At 37.7% G+C, this 14,641-nt stretch overlaps 1 protein-coding gene and 1 long non-coding RNA gene across 2 annotated transcripts; both read right to left on the bottom strand.

Moving 5' to 3' along the window:
• Window positions 1-9,192: 9,192 nt before the first annotated feature.
• Window positions 9,193-9,968, bottom strand: LOC135943948 (uncharacterized). The gene is made up of 3 exons (XR_010575245.1): window positions 9,827-9,968; window positions 9,635-9,770; window positions 9,193-9,583 (listed from the first exon to the last, which is right to left on the bottom strand). It is a non-coding gene; the product is annotated as an uncharacterized LOC135943948 (long non-coding RNA).
• A 24-nt stretch (window positions 9,969-9,992) lies between these two features.
• Window positions 9,993-12,063, bottom strand: LOC135943734 (receptor-type tyrosine-protein phosphatase gamma-like). The gene is made up of 10 exons (XM_065490396.1): window positions 11,992-12,063; window positions 11,777-11,941; window positions 11,588-11,722; window positions 11,393-11,533; window positions 11,172-11,302; window positions 10,980-11,115; window positions 10,824-10,925; window positions 10,464-10,593; window positions 10,199-10,407; window positions 9,993-10,145 (listed from the first exon to the last, which is right to left on the bottom strand). The coding sequence occupies exons 1-10, from the start codon at window positions 12,019-12,021 to the stop codon at window positions 9,993-9,995; spliced, it is 1,332 nt and encodes a 443-aa protein (XP_065346468.1). The 5' UTR covers window positions 12,022-12,063.
• Between the last annotated feature and the right edge of the window lie 2,578 nt (window positions 12,064-14,641).

Raw genomic sequence — 14,641 nt, 5'->3', positions numbered from 1 at the left:
TAATAAAATTGCATTTTTTTTTGCTACACACGATTGTACATTTTTTTTACATGTTTTCGCTTTTTATCGGATTTTTTTCTGTTCCTTAATATTTTATTTTTTTACAGTGGGGCTCAATTTATTCCCGATTAAAGAGAGAGAATATTGCCCTTTGTTTCATTTATCAATTCAAACGGTAAATAGAAATTAAAAACAAATGGTTTTTTTTTAATTAAAAAATCGCATTTGTATTAAACGTAAGATGTTTAATAAAAATGCTAATCTAGTACAACAAAACAACTAAAAAACGTGTAAATTGACCCAAGAAACCGACTAATAATTAAAATAACTACCCTAAAAATGTGTCGGGAATCTAAAAATTGATAAAATAAGAAAATAAGTTAACAAATTAATTATTGAAACGAAGGATCATTTATTAAATCATTTCTTAAAAATCAATCAATAAATAAATTTCTATAAAAAGAGAAAAATCCTACCTTTTAACTCCTATCATCTTGTGCTTCTTTATCCAAACACACCAAAACTCAAACTGAGCTGCTGGCTATTAGGACATGACAATAAAATACCGAGTGGCCCTCTTGACCAACTTTCCTGATGGAAAACGACAAGTCAAGTAACTGGAAAATCAGTCAGTCGCCACAAAAAGACGGAAGATCTTGCGTCACGCGGCGGTTCATTAATCATTGCCCAAGGAGAGGCATCAATAATCACGTTTTATCAAGCTTCATTGCTCAATTATTGTGCAACAAGTCTTTGTTTTGTCTCATTTATTTATTGAAAAAGCCGAGCAATAAAAATTAATTAAAATGTGAGCTTCTAAAGGACTTACTTTAAGGATTAACATCTTCATATTCATTTAAGAAAATTATTTTCATCATTTTAAAAATTGTGAGATACTTCCGAGGTCCTGTTTTTAAATCAATAAAAAATGAGAAAAATAATTTAATGTATATAATGTGAGAGTTTATTTACGCGAGGTGTAATGCCTGATGTTGAGCGAAAGAGCGGATCGTTCTCTCTGACCAGCGTGGCCCATGATTGACAGCGCCCGAGCACCGACTCACAGCAGATTGATCCGGGCTCTGCTTTCGGCTGGGCGCCAATTTGGACCAGATTTCTCTAACTGGCGCCGAGTTCAATGAGTTCCAAGTTTTCACTGCCGAGCGCACAGTGCAGAGGCGTCATTTGGTTTGCGTTCGAAACATTCACGTAAATTCCGCACTGATTTAAAACACGCACCATTTCGCTTTCTTTTGTTCCTGGCGGCGTAGAGCAGGGCCGTGTTTTTATTATTTTCTTTCAATGCGAGCACATTGACGCTTAAATTCTTGATCAGCCCACTCGCTCAATTCCGGCAGCGAGGTGAAGAGTTGTTTGATAATTTAATAATTTATATGAAACATTCTTCCTTTTTAATCGAATTCGAAGCAGAAATCCAAGATGTGGTGCTGACCACCGCAAATGTCATCAGCTTACACACAAAAAAAACAAAAGCTCGAGTGTGCAGACGGTTACACGTGTGCAGCGTTTTTTCTCACTGGAATGATATGCAACCCGCAAAGAGGCCCTGCTCAGCTGTACTACTTTTTTACTGCTTTTGACGCGCTTTAATTGGAGAAAAAAGCTGTGAATGGACAGCATTCCGTTCCTCAGCCGCTTCGTAGATAAAAAGCGGGCGGATTACACGGCTGCTCTTTTTCGCTTTCTGCCGAACACTGCGTCTCGCTACTAACGGACTGAAAACCGGACTGGAACATTCTTTGAATAAAAATTAGCATTTACAGTACCGCCGCCGTGACGCTGGGGCAGAGACCGGCTAAATAATAAGAAAAAATGGGTGTCGTGACACGACTCGGCCTGATTTGCCCCAACATGCGCCTGCAGACCTAAGACGCGGCGCGCGGCCGCCGGACGCTCCGGCCGCTACCCAAGAACCACACCGTTTTATGTATAAAATTGGTATTTCTTTATTTTTCCTTAAACGATAAGCGAGCACTTTTTAACTTAAAGTAACTTTGGCGCCCCAAACTGTAATTTTCCCATCTCTGGCTGGCACGTGACACCCCAAGCGGAAGCCAAGAATTGGAATCAGTTTAATTATTTTTCCAGTGAGTTAAAAACAAATAAATCATATATTTTGCAACGGTCCCTAATTTAAAGTATACCACGCAAACTAGACTTTTAATTTGTCCTTTGAGTGGCGCTTCGATCGCCCTGCATCACCTGCAACCTTCCATTTGTCATTCAGGTTCAGGCAGACTATCCGAAATGTCGATTCAAAAGGCGCTGTGCTTGATCTGCGAGCGTCCCACGGCGGACGGCGCTGTCCTCGCTGTCCAAGTGGACAAGGAAAAATTGCAGAATTGGTTTCTCAACTTCTGCGGACACGATTTGGCCGAGGATATCGAGGAAGAGGACAAAATTTGCTACTTTTGTATCTGGCACGCCGAGTGAGTTTTTAAAAAGTATTCAAGGAATTTTTATTCTATTATTTGAGTGATTTCCTCTCAGGTATCTTTGGAATTTCAATGGAATGTCAGACGAGGCTTTGGTTTGGTGGAATTTGGATTTGGACGATGCAGCCAAGGAGCTGCGGAAACATTACTTCGGTAAAAATTATATTTATTTATAAATTGTATTTTCTAATAACTATGTTTTCAGAGGGAAATATAGAGCAATGTTGGGTGGAATTGGAAGAGCTTGATCTGCCCGAAAGTGAAGAAGATGAAATCGAAGAGGATGAGGTGGAATTGGAATCTGAGACACAATCCATTATTCGCTCAGAAAAGAAAAAATGTCTCTATTGTGGTAAACTATATTCAATATCATACAATTTGTCACAGCATGTGAAGAAATCACACAAAGAAGCTGTCAGGTGTGTAAACCATAAATGTGCCACATATTTTTACACAATCGAGGAAAGGGAAAATCACGTAGAGGAAGTGCATGAAAAACGGAGAGATCGGAAAATATTGAAATGCAATTTTTGTATCAAGAAATTCAAAGCGAGCAATAATTATTGCCAACATGTTCGTCATGTCCATCGTGAATTTCCTGTCAAGTGCGCTTTATATGGATGCGTCTCGTTTTTCAAAACTAAAATTGAAATGAGGGCCCACTTTGATTCTGTTCATAAAACTGATGGGGCTAAAATGATTGATTGTGAATTTTGCGAATACAAAACAAAATATAATCGTGATCTACAAAAACATGTTGCCAGAAAACACAGAACAGAAAAGCCATTCAAGTGTGACAACTGCGGTGCAATGTTCTCCACGAAGGGTATTTTGGCAAGTCATATGAGTTCAAACCATGTATTCAAACGCTGCAAAATTTGTAAATCACAAGTTTCTGTCCGTAATTTTTTTAAACACATTAGAAAGCTGTCCTGCTTTCGCTGTAAAAACGAATTTCAGTGTTCAGGATTGTATCAATCACACATGAAAAAGTGCAGGGATTCTTTGTTGAAATGTGCCAAGTGTCCAAAGAGCTTTCAACTGCCATATTTGCTTGTGTACCACATGAAAAGACAACATGGGAATCGCGATTGGCGTGGTTTGATGCACAAAGCTCTCGGATTCAAGTGTGAAGCTTGCAAAAGGTACTACAAAAGTGCTTCCTACTTGAAACAGCATTCAAACAGCATGCACAACCAAGCCAAATTGAAATACTGTGCCCACTGTCCAAAGAGTTTCGTTTCCACTTCCAATTTAAAAAACCACCTCGCAGTGAAACACAATTTGTTAGAATTGAAAGTGGAATGTGATGAGTGCAAAAAACAATTCATTTCCAAATCTTTTCTCCGCAAGCATCTAAAGTCAACTCATTTAAAGGTCAAGGTACTACAAAATTGCAAAGTATGTGGAAAATCCATTCTCAACTGTAATATGAAAAGACACTTGCTATTTATCCATGGTGTTCGATGAATGGTTCCTTTATTTACACGTTTAATGAATTCGTGCTTTCTGCAAAATGAAATAAATTACGCTACGATTCATATCCTTGAATTGTTTCCTATTATGTAAGGCATATTGATTAATAAAATTATGGTGTAATGGTGTTCAATTTGTATTATTTAAATTTATATTACCTATCGAAAGGATTTTACAAGATTTTAAATATTTAGGATTTACAAATATTTTCAACATTCTTTCCTCTATTTGGTTTTTACTGTGAGACGTCAACTCATTAACTTTCTGTCCATCAAAAGTTCGAAACAAGACGCACATTGCCAAATGTAATTTATTTAAACGATTTTTTCGCATCAAAAATATGGTAGCTAGGAGTGCTGAAACCAGAACTTGAAGGAAAAATGCTTTGGTGAATTTTATTTACCTTCTTCCTTCAAATTTTTGACAAATGCGACCGCGTGGCGGTGGTCATCGGTAACGCAGCCTCTGATTTCGTTCCCGATCTTAATGCTGACCAAGTAACCGCGAGCAAAGCTGCACTCTTCAGGGAAAAAGTTAATTTAATTTTAAATAGCCGCGAGCTGAGACGATAGACTCACTGTAAAGAAGGAAAATTAGAGCACAACACGTTGCGATCCACTTCACCGTGATGACGAGGCCAATATAAAATGAATTTTTTTGCTCTTTTTATCCCTGTCTACTCGGACCGGGAAGGGCGCGCACTGCACTAGCACGAATGCTGATTTCCGAGTGCAAATAACACCGCGAACGGATTGAATGGGCGCACTAGGCCGCACGCAGGGACCCAGCCCACTCAAGGGCCACTTGCCTCCGCACCGAGGACTGCGTTGAAACGCTAGACATTCGTCCCGTGAGGCCAAATCACGCATGCTGGAAAGGTGCAAAGCAGCCCGTTGAGCAATTTGAGCAATTCGAGTCACTAAACTAACAACTTTTTGCCATCTCTGACATTGGGTAGCCAGTATTAGATCTCCGAACTGCTCAAATACCTCTCATTGCTTTGACACTCCTGAGAATGCCTTAACAATGCGAGCCAACGGGCTGGTTATTCTTCCTTTTTAATCGAATTCGAAGCAGAAATCCAAGACGTGGTGCTGACCACCGCATTTTTCATCAGCCTACACATAAAAAAAAAACAAAAGCTCGAGTGTGCGGATGGTTACGCGTGTTCAGCGTCTTTTTTCAATGGAAAGATATGCAACCCGCGAAGAAAGCCTACTCAGCGGCACAGCTGCTGCTTTTTATGCCAGCACTGCTTTTGACGCGCTTTAATTGGAGAAAGAAGCTGTGATTGGACCACTTTCCGTTCCTCGGCCGCTTCGTAAATAAAAAGCGGGCGGATGACGCGGCTGCTCTCCTCTTTTTCGCTTTCCGCCGAGCGCCGAGTCTCCCTCCTAACGCTCCCTACTTGATTGATAACCCTGGAGCACTAATTTAAAATAAAAATTAGCATTTGCAGTAACGCAAACGTGACGCTTTTTTTTTAAAAAAAATATTAGTTCCCCTGGCAAATATCTTGTTATTGGGAAAATTCCTTAAATTAAAAAAGAAAACTCCTGAAATTCCTTTTAATAAGAACTTACTCGGCGTGCCATAGATTTTTTTGTAGGAATCCCAGAAAATCCCACCTATAAATTTTCATTCTTATTTGGTCCATCAAATTAGTATAATTCTCACAAAATTGGAAATCTTTGTTGGCCAATCCATCACTGTGGAATAAAACTTCATATTGGCTGCAAAGGTCACTCAGCTATATAAATTCTGAAATACCCCAATCCTAATTAATTTTTAGCTCAATATGAATTCGTTTTTTACATTATTAGCCTGTGGAAGAATTTGAATCGGTGTAATAGATAACATAGTTCAATTATTTTTAAGACTGAGGTAAAAACAAATGGATCATATGTTCTGCAACGGTCCCTAGTTTAAAGTATACCACGCAAACTAGAAGTTTCACCTTTGTCCTTTGAGTGGCGCTTCGATCGCCCTGTATCACCTGCAACCTTTCATTTGTCATTCAGGTTCAGGTAGTCTATCCGAGATGTCGATTCAAAAGGCGCTGTGCTTGATTTGTGAGCGTCCAACGGCGGACGGCGCAATCTCTGCTGTCCACGTGGACAAGGAGAAACTGCAGCAGTGGTTTCTAAACGTCTGTGAACACGAGTTGGCCGAGGAAATCATGGACGACGACCTGATTTGCTACTTTTGCATTTGGCACTCCGAGTGAGTTTTTAAATGGAATTCAAGGAATCTTTTTTAAATGAGGAATTTTCCCTTATTTAGGTTTCAATGGAAATTCGACGAGATGGCGGACGAGAATTTGGTTTGGTGGAATTTGGATTTTGACGAAGCAGCGACGGAGCTGCGGAAATATTACTTAGGTAGTAAATAAAAATTGATTTTTTTTATAAATTTTTTTCTATCAACTGTGTTTTTAGAGGGAAATATTGAGCAATGTTGGGTTCCATTGGAAGTAATCGACCTACCCGAAAGTGAAAAAGAAGAAGTCGAAGAGGATGCGGTGGAATTGGAATCTGGATCACGATCCGATATATGTTCACAAAAGAAAAAATGTCTCTACTGTGGTAAATTGTTTAAAACCTCCAAGAATTTGTCGCAGCATGCAAAGAATACACACAATAATGCTATCAGATGTGAAAACCGTAAATGTGCCACTTATTTTCACACAATCGAGGAGAGAGAAAAACACAACGAGGAAGTACATGAAAAACGGGGAGAACTAAAAAGATTTAAATGCGATTTTTGTATCAAGAAATTCAAAAGGAGCAATAATTATTGCCAACATGTTCGTCGTGTCCATCTTGAATATCCAGTCAAGTGCGCTTTTCAAGGCTGCGTCTCGTTTTTCAAAACTAAAATTGAAATGAGGGCTCATTTTGACTCTATTCACGATGATGCTAAAATGATTGGTTGTGAATATTGCGAGTATAAAACTAAACATAAATATGATATACAAGGACATGTTGCTAGAAAACACAGAACAGAAAAGCCTTTCAAGTGTGACGAATGCGGTGCAATGTTTTCAACCAAGGGTATTTTGGCAAATCATATTAACTTTAAGCATGTTTTCAAACGCTGCAAATTTTGTGCATTAGACGTTCCTGTCCGTAATTCCTCTCAACACATTAGAAAGTTGTCCTGCGTTCGCTGCAAAAACGAGCTCCAGTGTACAGGATTGTACCAATCGCATCTGAAAAAGTGCAGAGAAACTTTGTTCAAATGTTCCAAGTGTGCAAAGATTTTTCAAATGCCTTCATTGCTTGCTTACCACATGAAAAGAAAACATGGAAATCGCGAGTGGCGTGGTTTGAAGCACAAAGCTCTCGGATTCAAATGTGATCTCTGCAAAAGGTACTACAAAAGTGCGAATATATTGAAACAGCATTCAAACATGATGCACAACCAAGTCAATTTGAAGCACTGCGCCCACTGCCCAAAGAGTTTCTATTCCACTTCTCATTTGAAAAACCATCTCGGGGAAAAACACAATTTGTTGGAATTGAGAGTGGAATGTGATACATGCAAAAAACAATTCATTTCCAAATCTTTTCTTCTCGTGCATCTAAAGTCAACTCATTTAAAGGTCAAGGTGCTGGAAAATTGCAAATTATGTGGAAAATCAATGCTCAAATATAACATGACAAACCACATGCTAATTATCCATGGTTTTCAGTGAATGCTTCCTTCATTTGTCATTAACATGTTTCCTGAATTCTTCCTGTATGAAAGAAGAAATAAATTACGCTATGATTCATATCCTTGATTTGTTCCCTATGTAGCATATTGATTAATAAATGAAATGGAATAATATGATAATCAATGTGTATTTTTTAATTTTTTACCTTCGAAAGATGGATTTTATAAAATTGTATAAATTTTTGAGATTCATAAATATTGTGAACATGAAAATTTTCAAATTCCTCGATTTGATTTTCAATTATTACTGCGAAACGTCAACTCGTTAACTTTTTGTTCATCAAGAGTTCGAAACAAGACGCTCATTGTTATATATTATTTATTTAAAGGTATTTTGCCCCAAAATGCAATAAAGATAGTCACAAATATATTTGTTTTTAAAACTATAGTTTTATAAACTTAAAAATTTTCGCACAGTCAGTCCACGCAATTTTAATGACCTTGGAATTCATACATATATTTCCCTGACCAAAGGCATTTATTATTTAGGAAGTTATTACATATATAATAGCTTAATTTACAATAATCACAAAATAGGAACTTGACTCATTCTACAATTTCTACATTGTCGGAAATTTATGGACTATTTGTTGCATTTTCCTCGGCGAGATAAAGCTGCATCGATTTTGATTCTATAGCATTTTGCCGGCCCATCATTCACGTGCCGCTTTCTCTGTGGCTCTCGGTGTGTGTCGTCATTTCCCTCCGTTGCCACCGCCGCCGCCACAGCACTTACAAAGGGCATGATGTGTATAATCGCCCCCGAAAACGAGCTGCCCTCCACACTCTTCTCTTTTTTCGCTGCGTCCACGTGTATGTGTGTGTTTACTGCATTATCGCAGCAAGAGGAAATTATCCGCTCTGCCTTGGAATTCCAGCAAATGGCATTTTAATTAAAATGTGCAAACGGCCTGGATTGTCGCACACGCCATTGTCTAATTTTAGCTACTTGAGATAAAATATTGTTTAATTTCAGTTGATTGGAGCTAAATTTGTCGCGCATTACGGCGTGTCGTTTTTCTCGCACTTTGTCGACCAGGTCTTATTGTTAGACCTGAAGAAGGACGTGGACGGTGAGAGACCAATTTACTACGCAGTCAGGTTGGGACACTTTGAAGCTGCTGAAAAACTGTTGGGTCTTCGAAGCGCAGGAATTAAAAACCTGCTTCATTATTTCGTCGCAATGAAGACTAACTGGAAATTGTGAAACGAGTCCATTCGTGGAACGAAGAAACTGATTGATGCAGTCTATCCTGAAGGATCCATTCCGCAGCCCTGTGCCAGTGGCCCCAAATCTCTGTCCGTCGAAAAATTGAGCTTGTTAAGAAAAAAGCACACGTACACACTTGATAAATTTATTTAATTCCGAATATCATACATTAAATACACACACCAAAGAGTTTAACAAAGCATCAAAACTGTTTGACCGAGGCTAAATAAATGGTGTTAGTTTCACAAGCGCCAACTATAATAATTATTTCTTGATATCAACAACTTAAATAAGTGTTGTCTAATTATTAGTATAAAATCAAAGCTAGTAATATTCAGCTGGAGCCAGATTGGTGCGACGCGCAGATATGGCGTCCGGTGGAGTATGGCGCGAAAAACGGTCACATGAAAATGTGCGAAAAGAATCAATTTTTCGTCAATATTGTGAACTATTTTGCATTGCTTGTACTAATTGCGTCTTTTGGATCGCAAAAACATCTCTTGACACTCGTATGGGGAATCCAAATAGAGCTTTTTGTTTCCCACATTCAGACGTCATCTTGGTTCTGCGCAGTGCGAACCAATTTTATCGCACGTCTGGCCCCCGCTGGTAACATTAAGTAATATTATAAAAACACTAATTTCAATCCCTAATTGAAGTTGTTATAGGTTTCGAAGGAGCTCAAATAGAAATTGGCAGCTTTGTAGAGGAGACCAAACTGCGTCTGTGAAAAATTAAATTAATTTTTTAATAAATACCGCCAGAAAATTCACACTTCTGAAGAAATGAACGCCGGTTTTGCCTTTCTCAGGGTTCGCACGGCCAGACCCACGTCAACCTTTTGCTCCATATTGATTTTTTCGATTACAAAGCCAATTGCGAGGAAAAGGCCGCTGGCTGTCACTCCATCGCTGCGATAGGTGATTAGATTACTACTTGGAATAATATAAACTAATAAACTACTCACTGGCAGGCAATCGTAATGATGTCATTTCCACCAGAGATTTTTAAATCTTCCCAGAGTTCGATGACCGATTCCAGGTTTGGTGGAGCGTCTGCGTCCTTCTTCCAACCAAGTAAGGCGAATTTCACACTGACTTTCTTGCAGACTCCTCGCTGAAAATAAATAAATTTTATTTCAGCCAAATAGTAAAACGAAATAGATATTTTACAGCATTCAGTGTGATTTCATGGCTCTTCACGTGTTTTTCTTCGTCGGTGCTATCCAAAACGACTTGAATTTCATCGAAGTCAAGCTTGCGTTTTTTTGTAGGAAGGAAATCCCCCTGTATATTTAATTAAAAATCAATTTATTGTGTAAATAATCAAATAAACATACGTAAGAATAGTGCGAGTCATTAAGGACGATGATTTGCTTGACGTTGAACTGGTCAATCATCCTCCAAAAATCCCAGACAGTGTTTTTCATGGGCACTTGAGTAACAATGAACTGCTTTGCCCTCTTGTATCCGTCGACGAAAACGGCGTTTATGAAATTCATCGTCGTGACATTTCCGTAGGGGAAGAGCGAAACTATGGCGCTCGATGCTAAAGAAAAATAACACGTGTTAAGAATGACAAGGAATAAAATTTTGTATTTTTACTGGAAATAAAATCAGGGTTCCTGCACTTGTCCGCTTCAATCTCGGCCGGTTTGTCAGCCCTTTGGAAGTCTTTGTTGCAAATGTTCGTGAGCAAATCCAAATTCTTTTTGATCTTCTTGTTGCTATTTGACTATATACAAATAAAGTGACGAGAGTTAGAAAATTTAGCTCTGATAACAAAATTGTTCATTCTTATATCAAACGCGTAAAAATTATTTTTTTTAAAGACAAACATTTCCAACAATTGAAATTCATATTTTTCGGTGCTGTTGTTTATGTAAAAAAATTAAAAACAAAAAGGCTTGTATTTGTTGGTTCAATAAAAAAATAAAAATTTACACTTCAAAACGCTTCAGTTACCGTAAGTTGTTTGTATTCTTCAGAAAAATTGTCGCAGTGTATTTCAAACTTTGGGTTCAAAATGCTTTCCAAGAGAACCAGGTGCACAAATTTGAATTGTTCCTGTTGACAGATGGTTTTATTTTTGCATTTAAAGTTAAAACCATAAAAATTCACCAAGGTGTTGACCAGATTGACTCTTTGTTTTCTCATCTGCGTGAAAATGCTGATGACATCGAGTTGACCGCGCGAACGAAACATTTTAAGGCATGCGTCAATCAAAATCACAGTGCCAGTTCTTCCAATTCCAGCACTACAAAATTCAAAGCGGAGAAGATGTTTTTAGAATGGTAATTTTAATTAAACTACCTGCAGTGCACCAATATCGGGGCGCATTCATTGCGCTGACAATGAGATATTTTTTCCACGAAAATGGCTATCGACTGTGGATAGAGTGGTTCTCCGTTATTGGGCCAATTGGTGTAGTGCAGTTGCTGAACCTATAGTGTGATAGTAAAAAACATTTGTAAAAATTTCAACCAGTATTTTATATGACATTTTGGATATAGAACAGGGGAAAAATATTTTACGATTTTCTTCGTTTTTTCGCGCAAAACTATTAGATCTCTTGAAACATAATCGGCGTTGATCTCCTCTCTCATATTGCGAACAGTCAAACGGCCGAATTTGCCTTCCTGATCGGCGTCGGGCCAGTATTTTTCGCATTTAACCTTCAACAAAAAATTAAAATAATCAAATTATTAAGGATTTTTTATTATTTGTACTTTTATGTCCTCTGTAAGATTTGTAAGCATCACGATCAAGGACACTTTTTCCTGCCACACCATTCTCCAAAAGTCATCAACGGTGCTCGCCATTGGCCCTTGACTTGCAATGTACGCCTTTGGTCGTTCGAATCCCTTTTAAATTGCATTAAAAAATGGAACTTGTACATGGTAAAAGGAAAATAATACGTCAACGTAGTTGGCATTGATGTAGTCAGAGTGTTGGTCGCCAGGAAGAAGGTCCAGCTTCACTCGGGAAGAGTCATACGCGTACAAAATATTGTAACGATTCTTTTTCAAATTTTCTGGTTTGGTGCCAACTTCCCACGGTTGCGTTTGGCCCCGCGGGAATTTCTGAAACTCATGTGCTTATGATTTCCTATAATAGAAGTGTATTATTGTACCTTAAATTGCTCGTCAAGGAAATTGTTCATAAAGGCCGACTGCAAGTATTTTTCAACCTGCGATGCATTGAAAGGAAAGCCATGATTTTCTTCGACTATTTGAGCAGTGCCAGTTTCAGATGCTATCGAAAATTGTACTGTGGCTTCTTGATTGGTTTGTTGGCGTGTTCTGCGTTTCTTGAAATAAATGCAAGCCCCAATGAAAGCGAGAAGTACGAAAATCAGTGTCACGAGGATGAGGGTTGCAATCAGAACGTAGTCCTGTTTGTTTGCTTCATTTATGCAAAAGAGACATAAGCTTATAAAATAATTAAATACGAAAAAATAAGCTCACTTGTTGCACACTCGGGGAAAATGTAACCTTTTGCACAGCCCAGTCGACAAGTTCCATTTTGGGGAAAGTGTTTGCCGTCCAGGCAGGATCGATGGGAGATTTCAGAGCAGTTTGGACCAAATCTCTTCCCACTGCATTCTAAAAAAACTGTCTATTAATGTGCTACTTTTTGAACATTTTGTGATAAATTTTTACTGCTATTTAACCCAAAAGTGGTTTTCAATCAATTTTTGAGATGAAAAATAAAAATAATGTTTCTTCGTTGACTCTAAAGCACATACCTTCAAGACATTCAGGGTAAAGATATCCAGAAACGCAACCCTGTAGACATGTTCCATCCACGTTAGAGAATTTTTCATCGAAACAGAATCGATGAGATGTCTCCAAGCAGTTTTTGCCATATTTTCTCCCAGTGCAGCCTGATTTTTCAACAGGAAATTATAGTTTACAAATTAACCCTTTGTATGAAACTAATGACCATAATTTTGTTCAGTTAGCTCAACAAAATCACAAAAAATACATGGAATGTCCTCGGCGCTGATTTCAATATTAAAATCGATACCGACAACGTCCTGCACTTTTGCGTCCGCAGAAAAAAAATAATCTTACTCTTTTTACACTCGGGGAAAAAGTATCCTTTTGCACAGCCCAACCGACAGCTTCCATTTTGGGGAAAGTGTTTGTCGTCCAGGCAGTTTCGATGAGAGATTTCATTGCAGTTTAGACCAAATCTCTTTCCAGTGCATTCTAAAACATCAGCCAATGTTTATATGTTTAATTTTTTACTGCTATTATATAACCCAAAAGTGGTTTTCGATCCATTTTAATTTATTCAATATAAAAAAGATAAATAAATATTTCTTGATCGTTAACTCTAAAGTAATAACCTTTAAGACAATCAGGGAACAGGTATCCAGAGACGCAACCCTGTAGACATGTTCCATCCACGTTAGAGAATTTTTCATCGAAACAGAATCGGGAAGAAGTCTCAGAGCAGTCTTTGCCGAAGTTTCTCCCCGTGCAGCCTTATTTTTTAACAGGAAATTATAGTTACAAATCGTCCCTTTATATGACCTCAATGACCAAATTTTTGTTCGCAGTTAGCTCAACAAAATCACAAGAACAATATGGCATGTCCATTAATCCTGAAGAAATTATCCAGCATAATTTTATTTCACTTTTACAGCAACTTTTTTATCCAATGCTACTTGAGAAAAGTTTTATTATGTTAATATCTTAAATAGTTTATTTTTTCTCATGGACAACTCTATTACTGTAGGAATAAAATTGCCGCATTTTAAACCTTTCAAGACTTACTATTGCAGTAACTTCCTTGATATCCAGCAAAGCATGTACAATCTTGTTGAGTGTAGCACAATTTGTACCCGTCACAATTTCCAAATACCTTGCATTTACCGAGCTGATTGAGAACTATACATAAAAATGAGCAAACAAAATAATTGTAAAATTAGAATTTTAAATAACATACGTCGATTGTAATCATTTTTGCTTGGAGCCTGGTTTTTCGCTCGTTGCACTAATGGATAGCAGTTAGCCACATTCCTCATTTTAGTCTTAGTGACCAAGTCTCCTGCGTCGAGATAATGAGTACAAATAAACTCAATCGCTCAGGAAACTCACCTTCTTTGCAGAATTTCACCCCTCCAATGACAAGTGATTTATCATGTGCAGTCAATTTGATTTTCCAACCCTTTTTCGGTGTGAATTTCCTTGCTACAAACCTCACCGTGGTCCATTTCAAATAATTATCCGTTGATTGAACTGTTTTATCAAATATATTTGATCCTGTTGCGTTCAAGACTCCAACCGAGATTATTTTGTTGCCTGAGGTAATTTTTTCATTTGTTAAAAACACGACGTCTACGCAAAACGGGCTGGTCGAATCTTTCTCCAGTTGCACCTCCATTGAATTTGGTGCTTTCACAGGTCGAATGATGGAATCTAGAATGTGTTTATTTGCTTTGAAATATTTTTGAGTATATATTTTGCTAAAAATTGGAAACCAGGAATATTTGAAGAAAAAAATCAATGTTGAAAAAAGTTGAAAAACAGTGAGATGCTTGTAATATATATTGTGTTTCTTTTATTCATTTATCAGATATTGTTTATAATATCAATTTAATCCCGAATCCTGTTTAAAATCAACTATTTATGATTTGCAAACGAGCCTCCGGATGGAAACTCAGTGGAATATGTGACACAAATTATTTAAATTAAAATAAATTTTTTAACTAATACAACCTGGTTAAAAATTACTTATAATTAAACTCTGAATGAAATTGCATAGTTTACTTA

This window comes from Cloeon dipterum, chromosome 4 (assembly GCF_949628265.1).
Source record: "Cloeon dipterum chromosome 4, ieCloDipt1.1, whole genome shotgun sequence".
NCBI classification, from domain to species: domain Eukaryota; kingdom Metazoa; phylum Arthropoda; class Insecta; order Ephemeroptera; family Baetidae; genus Cloeon; species Cloeon dipterum.
The sequence above is the reverse complement of the archived record's forward strand: the minus strand, read 5'-3'. Positions and strand labels throughout refer to the sequence as shown.

Bases quoted from the DNA above. Each gene is read 5' to 3' on its own strand.
- LOC135943734 (XM_065490396.1), bottom strand. From the start codon at position 12,021: ATGAACAATTTCCTTGACGAGCAATTTAAG. The intron at 11,534-11,587 runs GTACAAATAATA...TTTTTGTTGAAG, and splicing joins ATCTTACAGAGGACATAAAA to GTTAAATGCGAAAAATACTG. The intron at 11,116-11,171 runs GTAGTTTAATTA...TGAATTTTGTAG, and splicing joins CCGATATTGGTGCACTGCAG to TGCTGGAATTGGAAGAACTG.